The sequence below is a fragment of the Propithecus coquereli genome, unplaced genomic scaffold, assembly GCF_000956105.1.
Source record: "Propithecus coquereli isolate 6110/MARCELLA unplaced genomic scaffold, Pcoq_1.0 Scaffold491, whole genome shotgun sequence".
Classification (NCBI taxonomy): Eukaryota; Metazoa; Chordata; class Mammalia; order Primates; family Indriidae; genus Propithecus; species Propithecus coquereli.
In genome coordinates, this window is record NW_012150741.1 from 455,767 (window position 1) to 481,611 (window position 25,845).

The 25,845-nt window shown below is 57.8% G+C and overlaps 1 protein-coding gene across 1 annotated transcript in view; it reads left to right on the forward strand.

Moving 5' to 3' along the window:
- The first annotated feature begins 2,742 nt into the window (after positions 1-2,742).
- The window catches only part of LGR6 (leucine-rich repeat containing G protein-coupled receptor 6), a 113,725-nt gene continuing 90,622 nt past the window's right edge, over positions 2,743-25,845 (forward strand). Inside the window, exon 1 of the mRNA XM_012655906.1 lies at positions 2,743-2,954. Within this exon, the coding sequence (XP_012511360.1) occupies positions 2,743-2,954 (212 nt within the window). The remainder of the gene's footprint in view (positions 2,955-25,845) is intronic.

Genomic DNA, 25,845 nt, shown 5'->3' on the forward strand with positions numbered 1-25,845 from the left:
GGGACAGCCCGCCCCAGCCCCGGGGCCTGGCCTCCCCAGAAGAGCAGCCTCCACTGGCCCCTGTGCTGGGAAGGGGCAGAGTCGGGGAATAAAGACACGTGGTCTAGCCTGAGACTGGGTGTGTTCTGCCTGTCCATCCTCTGACATGGGGCCAACACTTGGGCCTGGTGAGCTGGGCCCTGGGCTCTGGCTGAACTGGGTGACCTGCAGCTGGTACACTAGTGGCTTTCCCTGGAGCAGCCGTCGCCCTGCTGATCCTCCAGTTTCCCAGTTTCTCAGACTTCGGTCTCTCCACCTCTAGTTTCCCGTGGTGCTGCCGATTCGGAGTCCCGGTTCCTCATCGCCCCCATTGCTGCCCGGCCCCATGCCCACCACCCATGTGCAGCAGGATTTATCCTGAACCCCACTACCCTCTCCTGCCACCCCCATCCTTCCCTACCTGCCAGAGCTCCTGGGGCCACCCTCAGTCCCCGCCAGGGTGGAGGCGCTAGAGCCACACTGTGATTTGGAAGGCAGACGCTGGAGGCACCCCTCAGGACGGGTAGAGTGGCCAAGTCTTCCCTGCTCCTCCGCTCTCCCTCCTCCTCCTTTCCACACTCCGCACAGGAGGGAGGTGGGGAGACAGCGGTGAGGGGATGTGGAGAAGGGAAAAACCAGGAGGAGAAGGCAGAGAGCAGAAAAGAGGGTGGGGACTGTCCCGCACACTTTAGCATTGGACCACACACGTGCGTGAGCTCCTGCCTGTCTCCCTGGTGGGACTGCAAGGTTCTGGGTGGTGGGTGTCTGATGCTGGATACTGACTTCCCCTGACAGAGGGCCCTGGGAGGACACAGAGGAAGCCTGGACAAATCAGAGCAGGCATCCCCGAAATGGTGTTAGAGCCCCCAGATGGGGAAGAGGGCAGAGCTCCTGGGCCAACCTGAGTTCCCAGTAATGTGCAAGGGGTCAGTGGTCAGGGGAGTGTCCTTCTCAGGCTTGGCTGAAGAAGGGGAACAGAGGTATTGCTTTCTGCTCAATCAGGAGAATCAGAATGGGGCCAGCCTCTGGTGCTCTCCCCAGGAGGATCGAATGTCGAAGTCCTCATACACTGTGTTTGTCAGGAGTCCAGGGGGTTGGCCTCATAATGACCCTCACATGGAGACTCAGCTCTGAGCTGCCCAAGCCCATCTCACGGGGCTGTTCAGGGCTCAGCTGTGGTTTTTCCAACCTGGGCTCCTCACACTGGAGCAGCAAAGGAGCCGGGGATGGACCAAGGCTATGCGTGAGTGAGGCCGGCAATGCAGGCCTACCTGAGTTGGCTTTCTGCACAGGGCAGAGGTGACTCTATCTGTGGGTCTTTCTGTGCAGGGCCAGCCTCAGGCCTTCCTATGAGGGTCATCTTCTACTTTCCAGGCCCCGGCCCTGGCTGGAAGTCTAGGGCCAGGGTCTGCTTGCTTCTTGATCCAGCCATGCAGACTCTCCGACCCTGGGAGCTTAGTAGAGTGCAGAGGCATTAATGAGAGGGTCCCGGGATGTGGAGGTACAGGGTGGAGGGAATCCTGGATCCCTCTGAGGTCCCCAGGTTTCTGGTGTACACTCTGCACGGACCATGGGGAGACAGGGCAAAAATGGGAGGAGGAGTGAGGCACACGACCCGCTCCAGCTCTGTGCCGGGGCTTGCTTCATTATGGGAGAGACCAGAGAAAGCAAGAGGCTATACGAAGGGAGCACAGCCAGCCCAGTATGGTCTCGGGAGAGAACAGGGGCTTCACCCCGGTTTTAACCGCCGTTCCCTGCTCCCCGAGCCGCTGGGGCTGGCCAGGACGGGCCTCGGTGGGATTTGCGCCTCGCGTGGCTGAGCCGCAGCGGCAGCAGCCAGCCTCCAGGTGGCGCCAGCCTGCCTATTTTCGGGCGGGCTCTGACAGCCAGCTGGGCGGACCGCGCGTCCTGGGCCCCGGGTCCCGCGGCGGGGATCCCGGCGCTCCCGAGGCCCGAGACCCGACTGAGGCTGCAAGAGCGCGCTCCATCCGGGACACAGTGGGTGGAACCCCCCCCGTTTCTCTGGAGTCGGGCACGGCCCCGCAGCGGGGAGGCCCCCACTGTGCGCCGCTCCTCACCCAGCTGGCAGCGACACCCCCAGCAGCCTGACCCCTTCGGGACAGCCCTTCGCTTCCCCCTCTCCTGCCCCAGGAGGCCGGGCGAGGAGGGCTGGTCCGAGTTCCCGTTCTGCGGCTGCCCCCATCAGCTGTGCGACCTTGAGCAAATCACTTCTCTTGGCGCAGTGCGCTCCAGCGCGCAACGTGGTGGAGGGACTGGGGCCTATGGGGGCTCTGTGGTCTCTCTCTGAGGGCCTCCCCTGGGTCCCATGTGGCCCTGTGGCTGTCCCCTAAGTCAAGAGGGTCCTGAGCCCCATTAGCCCAGGCCCTGGGGCGCCTTCCCGAACAAGTGCAGGTCCGCGACACGCTGAGCTCCGCTTGGCTTTCTTTGCTTTCTCCCTTTTTTTTTCTTTCCTGGACGAAATTCCTGCCAGCTGGGAAGGAAGGAGGGAAAGGGAGCGAGCTGCAGCGTAGAAAGTTTCCTTGACTCCTCCTCCGCCTGGGTCTCCCTCCCTTGCCAAGCCCAGCCCGTGAAACCGAATAACGAAGATCACTCGACAATGCCTGCCCCTCTCTGACTGCTCGTCCCCGCGCTCCCGCCGCTGCCGCCGACGCCGAGCAGAGCCCGAGGGGCGGTCCCCACCGACGGCGCGGCCCGGACGCCGAGATGCCCAGCGCGCCCGGGCTGCGGGCGCTGTGGCTGTGCGCCGCGCTGTGCGCCTCCGCGGGTGCCGGCGGCGCCCCCCAGTCCCGCGCGGGGCCGGCCGCCTGCCCGGCCCCCTGCCACTGCCAGGAGGACGGCATCATGCTGTCTGCGGACTGCTCTGAGCTCGGGCTCTCCGCAGTGCCCGGGGACCTCGACCCCCTGACGGCTTACCTGTAAGTACTGCCCTGCGCGTCCCTCCCCCGCTCCCGCTGCGCCGGCGGCGCTGGGCGCCCCGTCCCTGCCTCGGTCTAGGGCACCTGCCGGGTTGGCGCCCCGGGGCGTGGGCATCCCCCCTCGGGAGGCTTCTTCCCTTTCTGAGTCCACTGCTGCGGGACTGGGGAGGGGAGAGAGGCTGGAACTCAGCATCAGGCAAGTAGCGAGCCCAGGTGTCCCTTGTTGGTTTCCCAGCTGGCCCCTGTGCTGGAGGTGCGCTGTGGGAGCCCGGGCTTGGCAAGGCGGTTCCGGACGCCGAGCGGCAGGGACATGGGGTTGGCCGCCTCTTTTCCTCTTGCCACTTTCTCCTCCAGCAGGGCAGTGCCCAGGACGGTGGCTGGGCAAAGCTGACTGCATGGGTGGCGGAGGTGAGGGGAGCTGCCCCAGTGGGGTGGAAATAATGTCTTTTCTTTGCCATGGCAAGGAGAGCAGAGCTGCCACACTGAGGCTGGGTGGCCTTGGTGGGGGGCCCCAGAGCTGGGAGGGGGGCCTTGCCCACTCTTGTCTCCTTAGAAAGGGGCTCTGCCAGCACGGTCTCCCTTCACTGAGGCCTCCTGCTCCCCGAGGGGCCTCCCTGAAGTCACGTCCCAAGAGGCAGTGTTGGAGACACTAATTTATGGGCAGGCGCCGAGGCTGAAAACCAGAGAACCATTTTTAGCGTCTGAGTTGGGGTGAGACGGCGCGTGAAGGGGACCCTACTGGGGGCGGCCTTCGTGAGGACGGCTCACAGGAGCTTCCCCTCAGAACCCGAGGGCTGGGGACTCTGGCTGCTCACCTTCTGCGCAGGAGGAGGGTGTGCGAGCACCTTCCAGACCCTCCTCCCACCCCTGCTCTGGGGAACAGAGACGTCCTCCAGCCCAGCCCTGCCCAGGCGCCACCATCTTTTCCCAGAGGAGGCAGAGCAGGCAGGAAGGCTGGGGTAGAACCCCAGAGCTCCTTCTGGCTGGAGAGAGGCCCCTCATGGCCTTGGGGTTCCAGGACTTGGGAGCTCTGAGGAAGAGGGGGCTGGGCTAGTCTTTATAGGGGCCCAGTAAGAATTTGTTGAGCTGAATGAGACCAGGGCACTCAGTGTTAGCCGTGTCTTGGTGGGATGTAGACAGTCCCAGAATGTATCTCTTCATCCGGCTTCCCTCCCCATCTCCCTGTCCCCAGCTGGGATGTCCCCTCCACTCTAAAAGGCACAGACTGTGGGCCAGGGGAGGGAGTGAGGAGGAAGAAATAATGTCCTTATTCCAGAAGGGCAAATTGCATCCTTCATGGTCCAGGGGTGATGGCAGAGGCAAACCCTGGAATACAAGACACAGACCTAGCAGAGCCCACGGGAGCTTCGGCAGCTGGCAGAGGAGGGTGGGCTCCGGCCCCACCCTTGCTACACCCAGGGCAGCCTTGCTTTTAGCAGTTTTATATACTGGGTGTCTACGATGTGTCTCATTTGAAGACAGGGTCCTGTGGCTAAAAAGAGTTTAAAGATGACTTCTGTGGAGCTTTTCAGTGGGGGAGCAAGAGGAAGGCCCCTTGCCTGGGTTGAAGGGGCGGGGAACTGGGGCCTTCCAGAGGATGATGGGTCCAGGGCCCTCTTTCCCAGCACCAAAGTCTTTCTAGACTGGTTGATGGTCCTTCTTCTGGAAGAACTTGGGGAAGGAGGTACAGTGCCACCTTTGGAATTCAAGCATGCCACCGTCCATGCTGATAGAAGATTTTTCCCACTATGTTGTCACAATTCCCTTGGAGCTATGAAGTCTACATCTGGGTTCAGTAGAGGTGGGGTTTTCTGTGCTGGTCCAGTACCTCCCCTCTCTCTTAGACTCAGAGCGTGCTTCCGAGAGTGGGCGACGGGAGGAGATGGAGTATGGGTCCCAAGGCAATGGGGGGAGTTTAGCAGCAGGGTCTGGAATTTTAAGGGAGGTGGGAGAGGTCCAGATCCCCTGCCTTGGGCTGTGGAGGAGTCCCATCTGGATGGTGCATGAATGGGTTTCCGCATCTGAGGGTGGGGGGAGAAGAGCCAGGGCAGGGAGGTCTTGGGGCTCCTCCCCTTTTCAGCGGTTTTAGGAAATGCCCAGCCCCGCCATGCCCCGTGTAGCCCAGCTCTTGCTGAGGACAGTGCAGTTTGCGTCTGATGACATAACCAGCAGTGCCTCTCTGTCTGGACCACCCAAACCTTAGTTCCTTCCTAGCTCTGCCACCTGCTGAGAGTCACTGAACACCTCTAAGCCTCAGGTTCTTCGTGTGTGTGTGGAGGAAAGGAAGTGGGTTGCTAGGAGGATTAAATGAGATAATATGTCTGTGTAAAGTACCCAGTACAGTGCCTGACACCCAGGCGTGACTCCAAAATGGTGGCTATTGTTATCATGCCTCCCGTGGGTGCCCCATGGAGGTGGAGGCAAGCTCCCAGGCCTGTCCGCACAGCAGGGACACTGAGCCCAGGGGTGAGTGTGGAACTCAGGGAGGTGGTCTGTGGCAGGAGGAAGAGAGGTGTGTGGGGGAGCTGACTGCAGAGGCAGCTCTTGATATAATGCTTGGCTGGCTCTGGGGTCTTCGGGCCCAGCCAACCGGTGAACACTGGAGGACAAGGATGGGGGGAGGGTGGGTACTCGAGTCCTCCTGACAGCGTTGAGAAGGAAAAAGTAAGATTAAAACACTTCGATGTGTAGGAAGTAGCAGGCCAGAGAGCACTTAAAGATCCGTAGAAGGAGCCATAGATGGAGCCATCGGAGGCACCAGGAATTCTGGGCTCCAGAAGGCACCTGTGCGTCCTTTTACACATTCCTTGACTTTGCCCCTATACAAAGTACTTCCCCTTTGCTCCCCACCCCAGGGCTGTGAGATTTTCCCCTTCTAGCCAATACCTCTCATGAGGTAGCAGCCTCTGTCTCCCTGCATCTTGGTTCTAGGGAAGACCAGAAAGTCTTCTTTACATCCGACTGGTACCCTTCACCTTGACACGCACGTCCAAAAGCTATTACTACTTTGGGGTTCAGTGCCAGCCCTGTTTGATGATGGTTGGGGGAACAGACCCTACATATCCACAATCCTTCGAGTGTCTCTCTCTTCGAAAGTCTCCTCCCAAACTTTGGTCTCAGAGAGGCTTTTGAGACTCCCTGGGGTTTGGACATTCTCCCTGGGTAGGGCTCGTTCTGGGAGTGGACCTGGGGGAGGTGGGGCCCCCGGCGCCGGGACATTGCGCCCTGATGGTGATGAGAAGGCACGATGCCTCTTGCTCTCTTCCACCACCTATGTACGTGACGAAGGGACAGGAATAGACGGACAACAAACACTTGTTGGACAGATAATACCCAGAGTAGTCTTTGAGCAGGTCTTTGAGCAGTACCTACCTATGGGTAGGTACTCTGAGTCCCTTCTTTTGTCCCCAAAGATGAGCAGTATTGGGAAACAGGTGGCGTGAGGGAAGGTGTCTTGGCAGCTAGTTGTAAAAGACCTGAGGCTCACACACTTGCAGTCATCCCTAAGCACGCGTTTCTATCATGCGCTGCCACCAGGGCCGAGGGAGGGGCTGCCACTCCGCACAAGCTGTGTCAGACTGCTCCTTGCTTTCTCGGGAAGTCACTCCTTTTAGGATTGCCTGTGATAACCACCGGACTTGTCTGAAAGGCCAGATGGGGCGCGCGCACGTGCGTGCGTGCGTGCGTGCGTGCGTGTGTGTGTGTGTGTGTGTGTATGTATTCAGGGTAATTTGCAGCCTGGGATGTCCAGCGCCAAAAAGATGGAGTCAGGATGCTGGGGGCAGACAGCAGAGGGGTTCAGAGCGCAGGTATTGGCCACAGAGAGCAGGGTTCGAGTCATCACCTACTACCTGTGTGAACCTGGGCCAGCTGATCAGCCCCTCTGGGACTCAGTTTCCTTCCTCATCTATAAATGAGCTAATATTTACCTCCTAGGGTTGCGTGGATTTGCCGAGCTGATGTTTGTAAGAGGGTTTGGCGTAGCATCAGGCCCAGAGAAAGAGCTCGATTAATGTTAGTCAGTGTTGTTGTTAGGATGACCAGGGCCAAGAAATGTTAGTCATGGAAGTCTTCCTGGAGGAGGAGGTCCTGGAGCCAGCACTGCTCTGTGAAACCTGTGGGATGGGGTGTGTGTGTCAGGGGCTGTGAGAGGGAGGACAGTGGCTGGCAAGGAGACGAGATGAGCTGTCCTGGGAACCTGGAGTAGCTTCAGTGTCTTCCTGGCCGGTACAGTCTCAGAGCTTCATGGCAGGGAAAGGGAGCAACTGACGAAGCCCCCAACCTGCTCCACAACATGTTCTAGATGGGTCCCTGCAGGGGCTACCAGGTGAGGAAGCAGAGAGACATGTGGCCTCAGTGGGGCAGAGCCAGCCTTGCGGGGGACAGGTTGGGGGGGTCACTGCCAGGTCCCGGGTCTTACTTTCTAGGCTACCTTTCCCAGGCCCAGTCTCGGTCACCCTTTCTAATAGATTCTGAGAACCTGACCCCTCCCACCGGAAACCTGGGGTTTGTGAGTTCTAATCCTTAGTCCCTCAGTTGCTATGAGACCCTGTGCAAGTCCCAAAACTTCTCTGGATCTCAGTGTCCCCACACTGTGGCTGAAAAACTGGAAAGTGGGAGAGGCAGGGAGCAGTCTACTCTGATCTGCTCCCGCCGCGGGACGGAGAACGCTCCCGGGAGAGCCGCTTGGCGGCAGGCAGCGGGGGAAGGAGGAGTGAGGTGGAGAACGCAGGCGGCACCCAGACCAGGGTGGAGAAGAAAAGGTGACGAGGGGCAGAGCGATTCCAGGAACGGGGTCCTCTGGGAACCCCCTGTGCCAGCCTTACTCCAAAGCGGAGCCTGGGGACACGGGCCCATCAGAGGGCAGACCCGGGGGGTCGCCGGAGGTGGGTGAGTGTGTAGGGGAGCCAACACCCCAGTTCAAAGGAAAGGCAGGAAACAGCCCTAGGCAAAAGAAAAAGGAAACCTCTCGGCTCTGGCAGCGCGGGCATGGGGTGCGGCCGGGTGGGGCGGCTGGCGGAGGAGAAGAAAGCCTGGCTCAGAGCAGAGTTGGCCCCCAGCCCGCCCCCCTCAACCCCGCCTTCCCCCCATTCCATGGGCTCTCAACCCTGATGGCCCCACACGCGTGGCAGCCTGCTTCCTGCGCCGACGACCCGTGCCCGCCAGGGGAGGACAGACAGGGCGCAGCAGTGCCCGAGTGGGGAGGCCCTGCCTCTGTGGGCTCGGGAGTTTCAGCCTCACCGCTGATGAGCCTGTGCGTCTTTGGGCAAATCACTTAACCTCTCTGAAGTTTCAGTTTCTTAATGTTTAAAATGGACACACTAATAGTATCTACCTTGAAGGGTTGTAAGGAGGAGCAAATGAGACAACGAAAGCAAAGCAGCCTGCCTTTTATTGTACAAGTGCTTAAAAATGTTCACTATTGATATTGTTTTTCTCAACACCTTTGACTACAAGTGAGCTGCTGAGGCCCAGAAAGGGACTAGCAGAGCTACCTGTGACTTGGGTCGGGGGCAGTTCAGATACCAGAGTCTCGTCTTCTGGAGCCCCATCAGGAGGTCGTCCTTCCTTCCTTGCCGCCCTCCTTCCTTGCTCCTAAAGCTCTCTCCCACCGGCCTTAGGGAAGCGGGCCTTTCAAGGAGCCAGTTCTGCTCTTGGGCTCCCGGGCTGGGACGATGGAGGAAGTAATCCTCCTCCCGGGGATGCCTGGAGGAGACGGAGCCAGGCCCGGCGCCCGATGGGAGACTCTCCAAAGAGGAAGGGTCTGGGCTTCCAGGTCCGCACCATCTGGAGAGTCCAGTTTCTCCCCAGAAACAGAGTTCCTTGGAATTAGAGTCTTCTTTGGTCTGGCCCAGGGAAAGGCAGGGGTGGATGGGATTTGGGATGACTGCCCCATTTCTTCCCGGGACATCCCCGGAGGGGCCGTAAGGATCCTCTGTGCTCATCACTAATGGGCTATGTGACCTTAGGCTAGTAACCTATCTATTGGGAACAGGGCCGAGATCAGGGAGTCCGGCTGGGGCTTTGGACAATATTGGGAATGCACAGCAGATGGGAGTCGGGGAGAAATTTCCAGCTCCTTCTCCTGTGTTGGAAATGAGAACTTCTTTGAGCCCAACTGAAATGGAGTCACTGATTCTCAGAATTGTGGGAGCCCCTTTGTGCTAACTAGTCCATTGGCAAAAAAAGGGGTGGTCCCCAGTTTCTAACGACAATTAAGGCCTTTCCTCCCGCCCTTCAGATGTGGGAGAACAGGTCCTAGAAGGAGAAAAACACCCGACAGGCCAAACTTGGGCAGTGAGCAGAGAGTTATTTTGGAAGTAGTGAAAGGACATGGTGGGGGGGCGAGCTCAGGGGTTGGCATCGCGCCCCCCGGAGCCATGCCAGAGCAGGCCACAGGCAGGCTGGCGGCAGGAAGGCAGGTGGGGGCTGGGCCCAGCCACTCAACGACAGGGCACCTCCAGAGCTGAGGTTTTCTTTGTGTCCCATTCTCAGCCTTCTCTGCCAGGATCTTTCTCCTCCAGAGACCTCCAAGGGAGGCCTGTGCCCCTCCATTTTGAATTCTCCCTAGCCCTGGGGGACTGGGGTTCCCTCTAATTCTGCAGTCCCCAATCCCCAGGGCCGTAGACCGATTCTGGTCCGTGGCCTGTTAGGAGCTGGCTGCACAGCTGTGAGCCAAACCTCATCTGTATTTGCAGCCGCTCCCCATCGCTGGCATCCCTGCGGAAGCTCCGCCTCCTGTCAGATCAGCAGCGGCATTAGATTCTCCAGGAGCTAGAACCCTGCTGTAAACTGCGCATGCGAGGGATCTGGGCTGCACGCTCCTTATGAGAATCTAATGCCTGATGATCTGAGCTGGAGCTGAGGCGGTGATGCTAGCGCTGGGGAGCAGCTGCAAATACAGATTATTATGAGCAGAGAGGTTTGGCTGCACAATAAACGTAATGCGCTTGAATCATCCTGAAACCACCACCCCCCACCGCAGTCAGGGGAAAAATTGTCTTCTATGAAGCCAGTCCCTGGTGCCAAAAAGGTCAGGGACCACCGCTCTAATTAATTGTGAGATGCAAATCTGAGGCTAAGGCCAGGGAAGCAGATTGCGCCCGGCTGTCTGCCGCTCCTGTCTGCTCCAAGGTGGGGAGGCCTTCCTTGTTGAAATTGTCATTCCCTGGACTGTGACCTTCTTCCAGAAGGACACTAGCTCATCAGGAAGGTCTGCCCTTGGGGCCCAGCCAGGATGGCCCCTGATGGGCCCAGAGAGACACACTGAGGAATTTGCCGTGACCAGTAACAGTCACAGCCAGAATTCACTGGATGATTGGCACGTGGCAAGAACTGTGCTCAAGCACTTCATCTGCACCATCTCATATTGACCCTGCGAGGGGGGTACTAGCATTGTCCCATCTTACAGATGAGGAAACTCCAGCTTTTCACTGGGAGGGGCTTGCCTACGACCACCAGCCAGTGACGGCTGGCACTGGGACCTCAGCCCAGGCCGCCTCCCTCTGAACCGCCTTACTGCCTCTCCAGGGGCCACGGCTGGGGGGTTTCTGACTCTAAGGGAAGGAACAGAACTCTGGGCATGCTGAGACCCCAGGCTGGGCCGCCCCTCCAAGCCTATTTCTGGTTTCCCGTCTTTCTGGGGAAGAAGCAGTGGTTTGCCCCGTTTCCCTCCCGTCCTCCAGCCGTGGTTTCTGGGAGCCCATCTGCGGGGGCTCGATGGGGAAGATGTTGGGGCTCAGCGCAGAAGTCAGGGACTCTGGCTGGGGAGAGTGGGACAGAATCCCCGAGTATGGAGATGATCCTCAATGCTGCGGGTGAGGAAATGCCGTGTGCGGGGTCCTTGGTGAGGCAGTCAGGGCAAAATGGTGACGACCGTGTCAGCAGGACACCAGCCGAGTGCACGTGAAAAGTGGACTCGCGGTACCGGATGACCCTGGGAGCATCCACAGAGGACCAGAGCTGAGGTCAGCAGGCGCTCGGGGGAGAAAGAGGACGGAGGTGGCCGGGGAAGGCCGTCCTGGGGAAGGGCAGGCCACGAGCCCAGGAGACAATGAGGAACCACACTGGGGCTTTTGTCGCTTCATCTCCACAGCCTTTTCTGTCCCCCTCTCTCGGGGGCAGGAGGTTCTAGGGCAAGACTTTCTGCCTTTTGCTCCTCAAGGCACACATGAAAGAAACAACAAAACCCAAGGTGTTCAGCAGCTGGGGTGAATCGACTAGGCTGCTCGGGCCGAAGGCGGCACCAGGCTGCCCTGGGGGCTGCGGAGACCCTGTCCTGGCACACGTGTGCGCTGAGGAACGTGCATGTTTCAAGCAGACACGGGCTCGAATCCCCGCTCCGCTCACCAGCGGGATGGCCCTGTGTGCTCCTTGACCTCTTCCAGCCTCTGTTGCCTTAGCTTCAAAATGGACATAGTGGTGTCAAGGTGTCGGAAAGATGCCTGTGGTCTGGCCCAGTGCTTGGCACACAGCAAATGCCCGGTACATTCAGGTCTCCCCGTGGGAGCAGCGCTTGGAGGGCGCTCGGAGGCGGCCCTGCTCATGCCCATTCCACTCTGCCAAGCCAGGGCCCTGCCGAGAGTGAGGGTTCTAGGACATAGTTCTTCTCACCTCCTGCCCTGCCACCGTCCCCTCCCCTTTGCCCTTGGAGGTGCTGTAGGAGGTGGGGGTGTCCCCGAGAGTGTCCAGACTGGGGCGGGGTGGCAGGAAGGTGCTGAGTGCCTTCCACGGTGCCAGTGTCAGGGATTTGGATGTGGTCCCCAGGCTCAAAGCCAAGGCGGATGGACTCATGGAGGGGCGGGGGGAGGAGCAGTGGTGCAAAGGGGTCGCTGTCACCACCCAGCACCCCCAGTTCAGAACACTGGGTCCCTGCAGGAGAGGGAGGGTGCCCCCTTGCATGGGGGAGTGTGCAGGGCAGACAGGAAGGTGGGGCTGGGTATGTCGAGGTTTATTCCGCCTCCCTGTGTGATTTGCCTGTTGAATTGCCCCCACCTGAGTTATCACCAGCTCCTGGGAAGCAGGCCAAAGGCAGCTGCGCTGAGCAGCTTTTAACGCCTCCCAGAGGAAGGAAGCCTTCCCAGGTGGACCCGGTCTCTGGCCCTACCCCAGTGCGCTCCACGCTTCTTTGCGTGGAGAAGGACAGTGCGGTGGTGCAGCGTGTGTGACAGCCCTGGTCGCGTCGGCCCGCGGTGTGGGTCTGGCAATACCTCTCGCCCCAACGGGTGCTCGGTGCCCCGCACGCCCGCTGTTAATGGCTGACGGTGTAGTTCCACCTGCACTCCCAGGCTGCTGCAAGGAACAAGCATTCGCTCATTCATTCATTCAATCACTCATTTGTTCACTCGGCAAACGCGGGTTGAATGCTTGCTGTCTGGGCCTCTATGCTAAATGCTTCCACATGAGTCTGCCCTCGTGAGGCCAGTGCCGAGCTGTCCCCTCTTTCAGAGGAGAGGAGACACGCAGCAGCAGAGGGGACAGAGCCAAGGCTGGAGTGAGCTTGGGGGACTCCAAAGCCCCTGCTCTCTCCCTGCCCCGGGGGCTCAGAGATAAGACAAGGACAAATCACTGTGACTCCTCGCAGGAGGGCAGGAAGTGAGGAGTGCACAGGCAGGGCCAGAGAAGGCGCAGCAGGCGGGGGCACACAGAGGGCAAGCTCGTGCCCAGCTGATGCCACTGATGCAGAAAGCCCTGGAGAGGCGGTTGTGGTGCACAGGAAAGACCCCAGGCCTGGGGGCGGGAAGACCCCGGCCGCCGCGCTTGCTGAGCGGGGACCACCGTCTCTGCTTGCCGGGCTGTTGTACGGGGCTCCGGAGCAGGATCCTGCTGGGGGGGTGGTTACCACAGAGGGGGGTGAATTTTATTTCCTGTGAAAATATCAGGTAGTGCTATACACCTATGTCTGTGTAGGGGGTGTGTGTGTCCATCTGTCTGTCCGTCTGACGGGGACACTGCCACAGGAGCTGTTTCTTTGCGCTGAAAGGAGAGGGGAGCTTTCTTAGAGCGGGGCCATGCCTCCCCCTTCAGACTGGGAGCTTCCTGAGGGCGGGGTCTGCGCTCGTGGTTGGTTTTCTCAGGATCGTGTCACGCACAGCCCTTCAAGCACACACCCACACCCCCCCAGTACGGGTCTCCGCCTGCAGGGGGCGCTCTGCACGGGGCACACACAGTGCAGGTAAATGCATTTAGTCTTTTCTCCCGCTCCCTTGGCCCCGGATCTGGGGCAGTCCAGGGTGGGTATGTTTGAGGATGGGGAGGTTGGATCAGGTGTCCAGGGACTGTGGGAGGCGAGGCAGGAAGGGGCTGTAAACGAATCCCCTGCCTTTGTGGCGGGCAGAGCAGATTGGGAGGCTGGGAGGAGACAAGAAAGGAAGCAGACTATTGTCTAGGACAAAAGCAAGAGAGAATGAGAATTCGGACAGGACCTGGGCTCCCATCTTTGCTTACCTGGGGACAGACAGACGGAGCTCAGGACCCCAGAAAGTTGGAGTAGGAACCAGCTCACCTCTCAGACCACCCTGGTCCCCAGCCCCCACCCCATTACCTGGCTTTGGTGAGTGTGAGCTGGGTGACGTGGGCCAAGCCCCCTACCAGGACCCCCTCACAGACATGCCACTTATGTGGTCACACGGGGTCCCATGCTTAGACAGCCCCTGTGCTTGGGTCACTGCTCTGCTGCTGCCGTGTTAAAATTCTTAACAATTTTTAAAAAGGGGCCCTGCATTTTTATTTTGTACTGGGTCCTGAGAATTATAGAGCACACCCTGCCTTTAACCCATCTGAGCCTCATGTTTCTGGTTTGTAGAATGAGGATGACTGTTATCTCTTGACCTCTCCTCCCAAGTGGTTGTAAATTCAAGTAAGGCTACCTCTGTGGACGTGCCCTGTGGTTGGTAACGGGCCAGACACATTTCTGCTGTTCTCACAATCGTGACAGGGGCTACGGGCGCACCCGAGTCTCGGTCCTTCTGTGAACAAGACAGTCATTAGACTGTGGGGGGCACGGACTTTGCTTGAATGGAAGGGCAGGGGCCATGTCACCATCTTCTGTGTTTTGGGCTCCTTCTCAGCTTTTTATAGTCTAGCAGAGTGGTTAAGGGCACAAACTCTGGAGCCACCCCACCTGAGCTCAGATCCTGGCCCTGCCGTTGGCCAATCCTTGGGGAGAGGTTTACCCTCTTTGTGCCTCAGTTTCCTCACCCGTAACGTAGGGATGATAGTGATACCCACCTCATAAGGCTGTTGTGTGGGTGACATGAGCTAATATACGGAAAGTGCTTAGAACGGTGCCTGGCACACGGTGACCGTTCCACGGATGTTAACTGTTGTTATCTGTTCTCTCAACCCACGAACATCTGTGGAGTGTACGCTTGTAGCAGGCACAGCTGTGCTAGGCACCGGCATTAACTCTCAGTGTAACTCACAGTCCCTGGTCCGGTTGGGGGGACAAACACTTAGTAACACACTGTACGGGCCCCTGGACTGGGGAATCCTCCCACTCAGCTGCACAGCCCTGCCGGCTCAGCCCCTTCTCAACTCTGCCTCCCTCCCGCTGCGGTTTTCCTCTGTTGTGTGGAGCGAGGGGCTGCATGAATCCTCTGGAAGAAGGCGGCGTTCAAAAGGTTCCCTCCTTCAGTTTTGCCTGCAACCCTCTGAACCATCCATCTGTGCCTTAGATTTGTTCTCTGTTTGGTGGAATTGCAACGAGGAGACCCTGGACTAGAATTCTCTCTTTGCCACCAGCTTGTTGCATGCCTTTGGACAAGTCCTTGATCTCTTTGGGCTTGTTTCCTGCAGAGTGAGGCAATAATTCCTGACCCCAGGACAGTCCAGAAGCAAATGATGGTGCACAGAGGAAGATGCAGAGTGTGGGGGTGGGGAGAGGGAGAAGGGGCATGTGTGAGCCAGTGGCGAGGAGACTGGCGTGAGGGAGGTGCCAGGGTCCCCTGAGCTTTGCCGTGTTCGCTCCGTGAGACTCGAGATCCCAGGGGCCGGGACGGGGCACGGCCATCACCAGCACCTCCAGGGCTGTGTGCCCAGCCAGAACAAGGCCCCCCATTAACTGTGTGCAGCCAGCGGAAAGAGGAATGCCCACCCCCCCGCCAGCCGACGCCACGCCGGCCCTCGCCTCGCTGCCCGCTCCCTGCTCTGAATGCAGGAGCCCAGGGGGCCGCCTCCCCTCTGCCTGTCCTGCCTCCACCTGCCAGAAAGTGTTAGCCTCATCTTCTAGATTGGCATGGGGGTGCACAGGCACCGTGCTGTGGGGCCCGGGGACCTGCTGGGGGTAGGGCTTGGGGTCAGGAAATACCTGGGCTGAGCCCTGGCAGCCTGGCACGCCCAAGGCGGATGGACAGAGGGCTCTGGAGCCGTCAGGGGGTGGGGGTTAGAGAGTGTAGTAAGAGGGGAAGTTCTGGAAGCTCAGACATTTGGCCTGGGGAGCCCTCCTGACATCTCGCTCCAGCCCCCTGCCCCTAACCGGGGCTGGAACACCCAGCTGGGCAGACCAAGTCATTATATCCCACCACTTGCTTTAGTGTTTGACCCCTCAGGAACGTGATCACTGGGAAGTTCTTCCTAGTGTCCCCCCTCCTTCCCGCTGTAACACTCCTGAGTTTCCTTCCTGTTTTGGCTCGAGGGGAAAGAGCCAACAGCTCACCCCTGCACTGTCAGCCCCAGGGACGCTGGTGGGGCTGGGTTTCATTTCACTTTGTCCACAAGGAAGTGGGCCAGTCTACAGAAGCAACCTGGCAGCTGCCATGCCTGCAGTCGCCAGGGACCCCGGCGGGCCTGCCTGCCTGTGAGGAGGCTGAGGGCCTCCGTCGGCTCCCCCACGGAATCCGCGCACCGCAGCCTCCCTGCCCTGCAGTGCTGCGGGCTGCCGCTAGTGCAGGCACCCCCTTCCTGGGAAATAGCAAAAGGCACGCCTCGCTCCAAGTGGCTCCGCCATGCAGGAGGGGGCAGAGGTGACGAGTGGTGCAGGGGCAGATTTTATCCTCTTCTTGGCCCCTCGGACAGGCCCCTTGTCCAGGCCAGGCCACGGCCGGCACATCTATGAGTCGGCCTGGTCAATACTTAGCAAAGAAGTGATGGAAAAAGCATTTATGCGGGATTGCTTAAAGGGGATCTGTTCCATCTAGTCCCTGGGACAAACCGAAGCCTTTTCACTCAAAGTACGGTCTGAGCCCTGCGGCGACCGCGTCACCTGGCAGCGTGTCAGGAGCGCAGAAGCCCAGGCCCCCCTCCAGACCTACTGAGTCAGAATCTGCATTTTAAAGTTTGCCAAGCGCGGTCCTAAAGCTTATTCTCAGAATAACCCAGACCATCAGCTGAGTCTCTGCGCAGCCACGCCCGACCCCGCCTCCCACCAAATTGCTTCCACCTAATTTGTACTCAGGTGATGCACCATTGGTTTACATCCAGGTGTATAGGAAAGAGCCCCATGGAATCACTTGGTATACTGCAAAGATGTGGTTAAGAAATGAGCTCCGACAAGAAGCCTGCAGCTCTGGTGGGGAGGATTTACGGGAGGCCAGGGAAGCATCAGCTTCATTTAGGATGGAAGGTGCAGGCTGAGATGTCTCTTCCTCTGGAAACTTTTCCTGATCCCTCAACTCTGGGAGAGGCCTCCCCCCGGGTACCGGCCCTGCCCCAAGGTGCATCCGCTGGGTTCTGACTCCTGTTTACTTGTCTGTTTCTCAAACCGGGCTGGGAACACCAGGGAAGCTGGGCCTGGCCTCCAGGCTCCCCCGGTGTCCTCGGCGCTGCCACAAACCCCTTATACGTGGGCACGCAAAGACGTTGGTGGAGCGAGTGAGGAGATGAAGGAGTGAGCGCGTGAATGAGCAAATGAAGGGCCAGAGGCTGGGAGGTGCCGAGCAGAGAAAACTCAGGCCGGAGCAGATGGGCTCACCTGCGAGAGAGGGCTGGGAGGGAGGGCAGCCTTTCCAGAGCTGGGGGTGGCACTAACCTGGCTCCACCACGGGCAGGAGCCCGAGGTGTGGCATCCAACCCAGACGGCTGCGGTGAGGATGGAGCCGCGCTGGGAGCCTCTTAAGCTGCCAGTTAGCCAGCTCGTGGCCAGGCTTGGGTTTCATTAGACTGAGACATCTGTTCTATAAACCCTTCCACTTAGAATTCCCTTTCCTATTCATTCTCTCTCTCTCTCTTTTTTTTTTTTTTTTAAAGAAAGCTTCTTTTGAAAATTTCCACCTGGTTCCAAACAAGCTAAGACAAACAAAGGTATGTACCTGCCCCTAGGCTTGGATGGAGAGAGGGCTCTAGGGACTTGAGGCTGTGGGTTCTGGAATCTCCGTGGCATTCCTGACACTGGCCTAGGCTCGGAAGATCCCGGATGAGTAAGACCTGCGTTCTGTGCTAAGGGAGATCACAGGCTGGTGGGTCAGAAAGTTACCACCCTGCGCGTTAAGTGCTAGACAGGAGACATGTGTAGGCTGGGTGCGGGGGCACTTAGGAAGTGGGTAGGACAGGGTGGCAAAGAATGTCTGTCGCTGTGGAATCCCATGAAGATCCAGGGAGCTGGGAGTGATGGCCAGGGAGTCCTGGGAGGGAAGTCTGGGAACACCAAAGCCCTTGGCCATGCCAGTGAATCTCAGGTGTTTACTGAGCATCTACTGTGTGCCAGAGCCTGCGCAAGGAGCTGGGCACACACAGACGAATAAGATGAAATAATACACAGAAATAAACATCCAATTTCTACTCAGTGATGTAAAAGCTGAGAAATATTCGCAGGATGCCTTGGGAATCTGGAGTAGAACCCCTACTCAGACTGAGGTTCAAGGAAGACTTTCAGAGCTTTTTTCAATTTTTTTTAAAAACCTAACTTTTAAGTGTAATATACATAACAGAGAAGAGTATGTAAACGTATAGCTTGATAAATCTCCGTAAGCAAATACATTTGTGTAACCAGCACCCAGACCAAGAAACAGAACATCACCAGCTTTCCAGAAGTCCTCCACCCCCATGCCCTCTTCCGGTCACTACCCGCCCCACCACCCACTGTCGTGATTTCTAACAACATAGGTACGTTCTGCCTGTGTTTTGAACTTTATCATGAATGGAGCATCATTTTGTGTCTAGCTTCTTTCCCTCGCCACGTTTGAGGGTTCACCCGAATGGCCCCGGCCGTTGGGGGTCAATCCCTCCCAACCCCGCAAAAGGGTCAACCGGGGCCAACGGGAACCAAGTTAACCAACCCAACGGTGGGGGGCAACGAAAAACTTCCGAATCGGGGGGGGCCGGGAAAAGGCCGCCAAGAACAAGCCCCGAAAAGGGGGTGAAGAACAAAACGAAGGGCCTCCGCCGGGTAAAAAACCGGGAATGGAAGTGCTGGGTCAGAGGAGATCCAGGAGGAGTCTGGGGGTGAGGATGACTTTCCCAGGTGGAGAAGTGTGGGAGGGGTCACTGGCTTGGTCTGAGGCACCAGGAGGGGGCAGCGATGGAGGATGAGCAGAGGGAGGGGCGGGAGGAGCAGTGGGCAGAGGGGCCCCAGGACCAGCCCACATCAAGGCTGTTCTGACTGCTCCCCACTTACCTGTGTTAGTTTCCAGTGGCCGCCATGACAAAGTACCACAAACTGGGTGGCCTAAAACAACAGAAGTTTATTCTCACAGTTCTGGAGGCCAGAAGCCCAAAATCAAGGCGTCGGCAGGGCTGCGCTCCGCAGCGGCTCTAGGGGAGAAGCCGTTGCATGCCTCTTCTAGCTTCTGTTGGTTGCTGGTTTTCTTGGCTTCTAGCCACCTTACTCAGATCTCTGCTTCTGTCTTCATGTCACCTTCTTCACTGTGTGTCTCTTACAAGGTCAATTGTCATTGGATTTAGAGCCCACCCAGATAATCCTGGATGATCTTCTCATCTCAAGATCTTCCATTTAGCTGCACCTGCAAAGACCCTTTTTCCAAGCAAGGGCGTATTTGTGGGTTCCAGGGATTCAGGGTAGACATATGTTTCTGAGGGCCACCATTCACCCCACCACACCGTCACTCACCGCCATCCTAAGCACCCCTAGCTCATTTCCCCACTTTGAAAGCTCTGAAGCAGGCTACTTTCTGATGACTAGTCATGTTCCTCTTGACCACTGCCAGCCAAGCTTCCTCCAGAAAGCCCTCCCTGCCTGTCTGTTGACCCTCAGGTCCTGGAGATTCCTCCAGTGCTAATGTCCAAGGCTCCGTCCAGCGGTGTCTTCGGTTCTGAGTCTCTTCTCAGACTGAGGTTAACTGAGGGTGGGGAATGTTTCTTTCTCCTTCTCTTTTATACACAGGGCCACACACACTTTCTCTAGTGCTCAGCTAGGGCTCTGCATACAAGGACAGTGACAGGAACTTTGGCTGAAGGCATCTTTCCAACTGTGTCTGGTCCAGCCCAGGGCACCATGCCCAGTGGTAGCCCCAGTGTCCAAACCTTCCCCACTCCACCCTTCTGCCCCAACATTGCCACCTTAGAGGGGACCTGGCTATTACCTGTCCCAGAGCCTGTGTGGCAGTCTTGGTTACGCACAGAAGCGTAGGGAGACAGGAGCGTGGGGCAAGGGGAGCGAGGAGACAGGAGCGTGGGGCAAGGGGAGCGAGCCCAGCCCTTTGCTTTTCCCTGGAGGAGGCGAGGGAGACAGGAATGCCTTTGGCCGGGAGACCCTGGCCAGAGATCAGAAGATGGAAGGATGAGAAGATCAGGGCGAGGCAGGTGGCACTCACTTGGAGGCTCAGAGAGAAGCGGCAGCTGGTGCCTCCTAAGGGCAGAGCTGACCCAGAACGCCCTCCCCTACCCCCAGCCTCGCCAACCCGCCTCTTTCCTAACTCCACAGCGCTGCTCGTACACGATGAGGACTCTGGAGGTCGAATGCAGGTGAGGGGAGGGATGCCAACTGGCATTCGTGCCACTCGGTGGGCATAGCTAACACCCCCTACATGAGTGCGTTCCCTTAGGAGGAACTATTATGTAACATTTTTAAAATGCAGAAATTGAGGCACAGAGAGGAACAGTAACTCGCTCAATATCAAACGACTGGCAAGTGTTAGGGCCAAGACACAAACTCTGGCAGCCTAACAGCGGAGCCACACACCGCAGCACTGTCGCAGGAGGCCGAGCACGGTTCAGTCCAACTGCAGCATGAAGGAGTGAGGCTAGATGTCAGGAAGGACGTCCTGCTGGACAGGGATTTTATGTCTAGATCCTGGATCTAATTGAGCCAGATAAGTAGGGAGTTGGGGAAGAGGGTAGGTGGGTGTGTCACCATCCAGAGGTGAGGCCAGACGGAGGCAGCAGGACAGGAGAGGATCAGCGCAAACCGAACTGTGGCGGGCACTGGTCCCGGAACAGGCATTCGAGGGCTCGAGACCGGACGGCACTCAGGGGAAGAGAGCAGCTCAGCGCCCAGGTGGGCTTGGGGGAGGGGTGCTGAGCTCTGGAAAGTTCCACAGGTCCTCAGCAGCCCCTGGGAGCAGGACCCAGAGGCTGACGTGACAGGTGGGGCACTCCCGGTGGCCCTAATCCCTCTCCATTGTTGGGGAGCTCCGGCCGCCTCCCCACTTCTGGGCCTTTTCAGGCCCAGGCGGGCAGCGGTGGGGCGGGCGTGAGGCTTGTCCCTGTGCGCAGGAGCCGCTATCGGGCTCGCCGTGCGTGCAGCTGGGGTTCAACCAACCCGCGTGGGTTCTCTTTGCCACTGAACTTTGCGACTTAGGGGGAAGTAACCCGGTATTTCCGAGTGTCTTCATTTAAAATGGGAATAAATAATGCTTTGCTCCCTGGCCTGTAAAAGGGATTGAGTTAAGTGAAAGCAGGGATGTGTGAGGGCTCTATAAACTGCAAAAGACATGTTGGGGGTGGGCGGGGGCTGGGAGAGCAGAGAGGTGGGGTTGGAAGAGGATCTGGGACTTTGGGGTCAGAGAGACCTTAATTTTGCTAAGCCTCATCTGTAAAATGGGTCAGTAAGTCTTCGACACAGTGTCTGGCCCAGCAAAGGTAGCTCTTTTTATTATATGCTCTGAACTTCATTCAGCTTTTGCTCTTTTCCCCTAGATTCAAGTGAGCCTGGGATCCGGTCCAGTCTAGAAAACTGCCTGGCCGGGCATCTCCGCGCTACCCCTGGCTGGGGTCGGGGTGGGTGTTTGGGTGCTCCTCAGCGTGGATGTGTCTGTGTGGGGAGTTGAGCCGCTGGGATGGGAAGGCGCGGGGGTGCTCTGATGCGAGAGGAAAGCTTCCGTCCGGGATGGGGCGGGACTCTGAATGGAGGGGCCTTTCTCCACTTTTCCACCCCCAGACACACCCTGCCTGTTGATCCACGAAATAAAGGCAGCAGGACAAGAAGCTCCAGCTAAACAAACAGGGCGCAGAGCTGTGGTCTGACTCCACCTCCCCGCTCCCAATGCTACCCCAGCGCTTCCCACCTGCGCCCCCTCCTGCTTCCGCTCCACCCTGCCCCTCTCTCCGGAGCCCTGGCTAGGAGCTCAGGGATTTGAGCTCCCTCTGGGGAGGGAAGCATAGTTGTTACTCTTGGGGAGGTCTGGTCTAATGGGATGTCCTGGTCCTTCTCTCTAAGGGGCTTCCAGTCCGATAGGGCAGACGATATTCACACCCACATAGCTCCACACACAGAAATGGTGTCCTTCTAGATGGAGCCAGAGATCAGAGTAAAGGCTAGAAAAGGTGCCGGTGGGTCAGAGGAGACCCAAGCTTGGCAGGACTGAGTGGGCAAGTCCTCAAATGCATGGCCGCTGCTGCTTTCACCTGCTGGGTATATTCTGTTTTCCTTCTGCGTCAGCTCTGCCTTACGTACCTCTTCCGTCCCTCGGGCCGAGGTAGCCAGCCCTCCACTGCTGTGGAACATGGACCCGGAAGGCGGGGTGTGGATGTGACGGGACAGATAGTGGGGAGCCGTGGAGGAGCTCCCAGCCCGTGTGGGGAGACCGGCCGCATGAATGAGCAACCTGAGACTGGGAGACGACAGCTTGCAATTAAGGACGGGATGTGTTGCCTGACTTTGTGACCGAACCTGCAGAGATCAGAGTCAAAAGGCCACAGGGATTGGTCTGAGGAAGCCCTGTGGCACTGCAGCCCCAGTCCCAGCGCGGTGACTCAGGCCCGTGATTGCCCGCTCTCTTGTCCTGGTCTGCGCCTGACCTGGCTCTTTGAGGACGGGGAGCGCACGTTACTGGACTTCGCGGCTTCGTCACCCAGCACGGTGCCTGTGACGTACCGGGTGCTCAGTAACTGTCAAACGGACGCGCGGCTGCGTGACTGAATGAAGACTGAGGGTTGGAGGCTGCCTGTGGGAGGAGGCGCTGGAACTGGGCCTCGGTGAATGGCGGGGCTGGGTAGTGATGCTCACAGGTAGCATTGACCGGTTATTTACCGTGTGCCGGGCCCTGCCTAGGTACTTTGCCAGGGAGGAAACTAAGGCAGACAGAGGTGAAATAATTTGTCCAAAGCCACATGGCCAGTACGTGGCAGAGCTGGACATCAAACACAGGTGAGTCTGAAGGCAGAGACTGTCCATGGCTGTCCAGTAGACCTCTGCGGTGAAGGGCGTGTTCTAGATCTGTGCTGTGCGGTATGGTAGCCACTAGCTTCATGCGGCAACGGAGCCTTGAAATGCGGCTAGTGCTCCCGAGGAACTGAGTTTTTAATTTAACTTTAATGAATTAAACATAGTTCCACAGGGCTGGTGGCTACCACATCGGCTAGCACAGGTCTTGCGTTGTGTGTCAGAGAGAAGGCAGCGAGGGGAGGGGAGGGCCCAGCGAAGGCGCCGAAGGCCCCGGTGGCTTCAGTGCTCTCTGGAGGCTCCGCCCCGTTCTGCTCCTGTGGCCCCGGCTGGGCCCCGAGGCCTGAGGCCTTTTACCTTCTCTCCTGTGGGTGGCGTGGCTTGGCCAGGAGGAAGGAGCCACTGGAGGAGAAGTGCACCCATGGTTTATGCAATCCCTGCCACTCTTTGCTTTTGGGGACAGTAGCCTGGCTCTGGGCATGGGCAGGGACAGGCTCTCCGAGGGCCACAGCTACTTGCTCGGGGGCAGGAGCAGGCCTTTGCACCTGACCTACGCTAACACTTCCAGCTGGGATTCGGGGGCTCTGCGGGCCACTCCAGCTTAGCAGCTTTGCTCAGCAGAGCTGGAGATGTCCCTGCGGGCTGGGATGGGCTGAGTCCCTGGCAAAGGGAGTCCCCTGCAGTGCTGAGGGTGGGGACCAGCCCAGAGCTCAGTCTCCATCCCTCACTCCACCCAGGCGCTCACAGCCCAGTGCCCTCAGATCACCCCTTTCAGTAAGGGGAGCTGGAGCCACGGGCTTCGCCGGAAGCTGGGTCCCAGGGTGCAAACCGCGCTGTCCCACATCTGGCACTTTGGAGGGGGAGGGACCTCTCCTGAGTCTCCTCCTCCCTTGGCCTCCTTTCTCTGTCGTCAGAGAGTGAGGAGCCCTGCAGCTCACGGGTGAACCGTCCTGACGCCAGTGAGCAGCGCTCTCTGACTTCTGTGGGCTTTAACCAGGGCTTAAAAAAAACCGCCTTTTCCTTCTCTCTCCTTTTAGGAATGTCTCCTTCCCCTGCCTTTACCCCTCCCGCCCCACCCGCGCTCCCTGGTCAGCTCTGGCCGGCTGCGGGTCTCCCCCATCTCCCGGCTCAGTCCGGCTCGCACACGCTCGCCTCTCCCCATGCACACGACCCCGACTGCAGGCGCCGGCCCACCTGGCCTCCCTTGCTGTCCCCCACCCCACCCGTCCCCTCCACCGCGAGCCCTCCTGCCACTCCAGACTGGGAGACATTCTTGTTACCGACAAGGGAGCCAAGAAATGACAAAATAAAGCAATAGCCCTTTTATGTAAAAATACAGCATTGTTCTCACGCAGGACTTTGTGCAAAGCCCGAGAGAACAGGTTGTACTGTTGTGTGTCTGAAGATAGATACTTTTTTTCCCCCTGATCGAAGTACACTCCCTTGTTTGGATATTTATGAAAACTGCAAAAAGCGGAGAGAACGTTGTGTCAGCTTGTGTGTTTGGCATCTCCACGGAGACAGCTGGTATCCAAGTCACTTCCGATGAGGAGGTGCCGTCTAAACCGGACTGAGGGGGCCGCCTTAGAAAACTTGACATCGCTCAGGTGGGGTGGAAGGAGCATCCCCCAGGGTTTTAGGAAGCCTACTTGCAATACCTGCTCTGCCATTAACTTGCTGGTGACCTTAGGTAGCTCTGTCCCTCTCTGGAACCGTTGGCTACACGAGCAAACCGAAGGAATGTAGGTAGCAGAAAGTGCCTGCTGTTCAGGGGGTGTTTAGACACGTGCAGGGCGTTTTCGATAGTCACAATAATAGGGAGATGCCACCAGCACTTACGAGCAAGGCCAGGGATTCTGAAAGCTCCACAGCGGGTGTGACAGTCCTGCTCAGTGAAGAACAGTCCTGTCCACAATGCCGACAGAGCCCCCCAAGTGACATGGGGTGCTCTCCATCCAGGTGCCTTCCACTCTGAACTCAGCTCTGTGAGCTGCTCCTGTCTCGTCCATACCCCACGTGGTTGCTGCCCAGGAGGCCTTCCCTGTGTACCCTTTCCCCCTTCTTTTTCTTTCTTTCGTTTTTTTTTTAAGAGATGGGGTCTCACTCTTGCTCAGGCTGGTCTCGAACTCCTGAGAGCAAGTGATCCTCCTGCCTCGGCCTCCCGAGTGCTAGGATCATAGCCACTGCGCCTGACCTTACCCTTTCCCCCTTCTGTGTCTCTGCCGAGCTCTCCAGCCTGGGCACACAGTCTAGAACCTGATTGGGAGAATGACTGCAGAGCATTTTGTAAACCACGAAGCACAGTATACGTGTGCGGTTCGTTGTTATTTTGCGAGTAAATCCTTGCCCAATCCTTGCCCTATCCTTTGCCTCCATCCCCCACAATGCCCAGTGCTGTGCTTAGCACACAGCAGCCCCGGGGGAAGGAAGGGAACTTGGCATTCAGCTGACCGAACCAGGTCCCCGGAGTCCAAATTCGGTGTTCTTTCCTCTCTTCCCCCGTCGCCTGCCTCTCTTGCTAACAGAGGAATTCAGCAAGTGCTGAGCACCCGGTGGTCTCCGTGGCAGCCAGCCTGTCTACTGGCCCTTTTCGGTGGGAGAGATGCCTGCTGTTGGACTCTTTCTACTCTGGCCTGCCCTGCTCTCTGTCCCCGCCAAGCTATCCGCAGGATGGCAGGATAGATGCCTGGCTCAGCCTGGCCCTCGTGGGGAAGTGTCGCTGCTCAAGGTTGTTTTGAGCAGCCTGTTAGGCCCTAGCCAGAGCCTGAGAGGAGAAGGCCCAGGAGAAACTTCATGGTCCACTGTGGGAGCCCGAGGATTCTTTGGAGGACAACCTCTCTCTTCCTTTCTCTAGAGGATGCTGAATGAAAAGACCAGTGAGCACTGTTAGCAGCAGCCTTTACTGATTGTGTGCCAACTTGGAACTAAGTGCTGAGTAGGTTCTTTATAGAGGTTATGCCCTGACAGCAGCAGTGGGAGGTATTCAAATTAGACATCAGGAAGAACTTCCTTAGAGTGAAGGTGTCGGCCACAGAGAGAGAAGCCAAGGAAGGCTGCACCCTCTACCTAGGTCTGTAATGCATTCATTTGCACGTGTATCGAACACCTCTGCTTGCCAGGCACCCTGACAGAACTGGAGGATACGAAGATGACTAAGATTATGTCCTTGCCTTGAAGAAGCTCAGAGTTATATGTGTCATTATATACTAATAGTCATAACTCAGCTAGATGAGTATAATATTAATACCAAGGCATATTTATTGAGTATTCTTTTATATTTATTAACTCATATACTTCGTCCTACAAGTCTTGTGAGGTAGGTACTATTATTATTCCCACTTTACAGATGAGAAAATGGAGGCTTGGAGATATGAAGTGATATGACCAGGGTCAGAC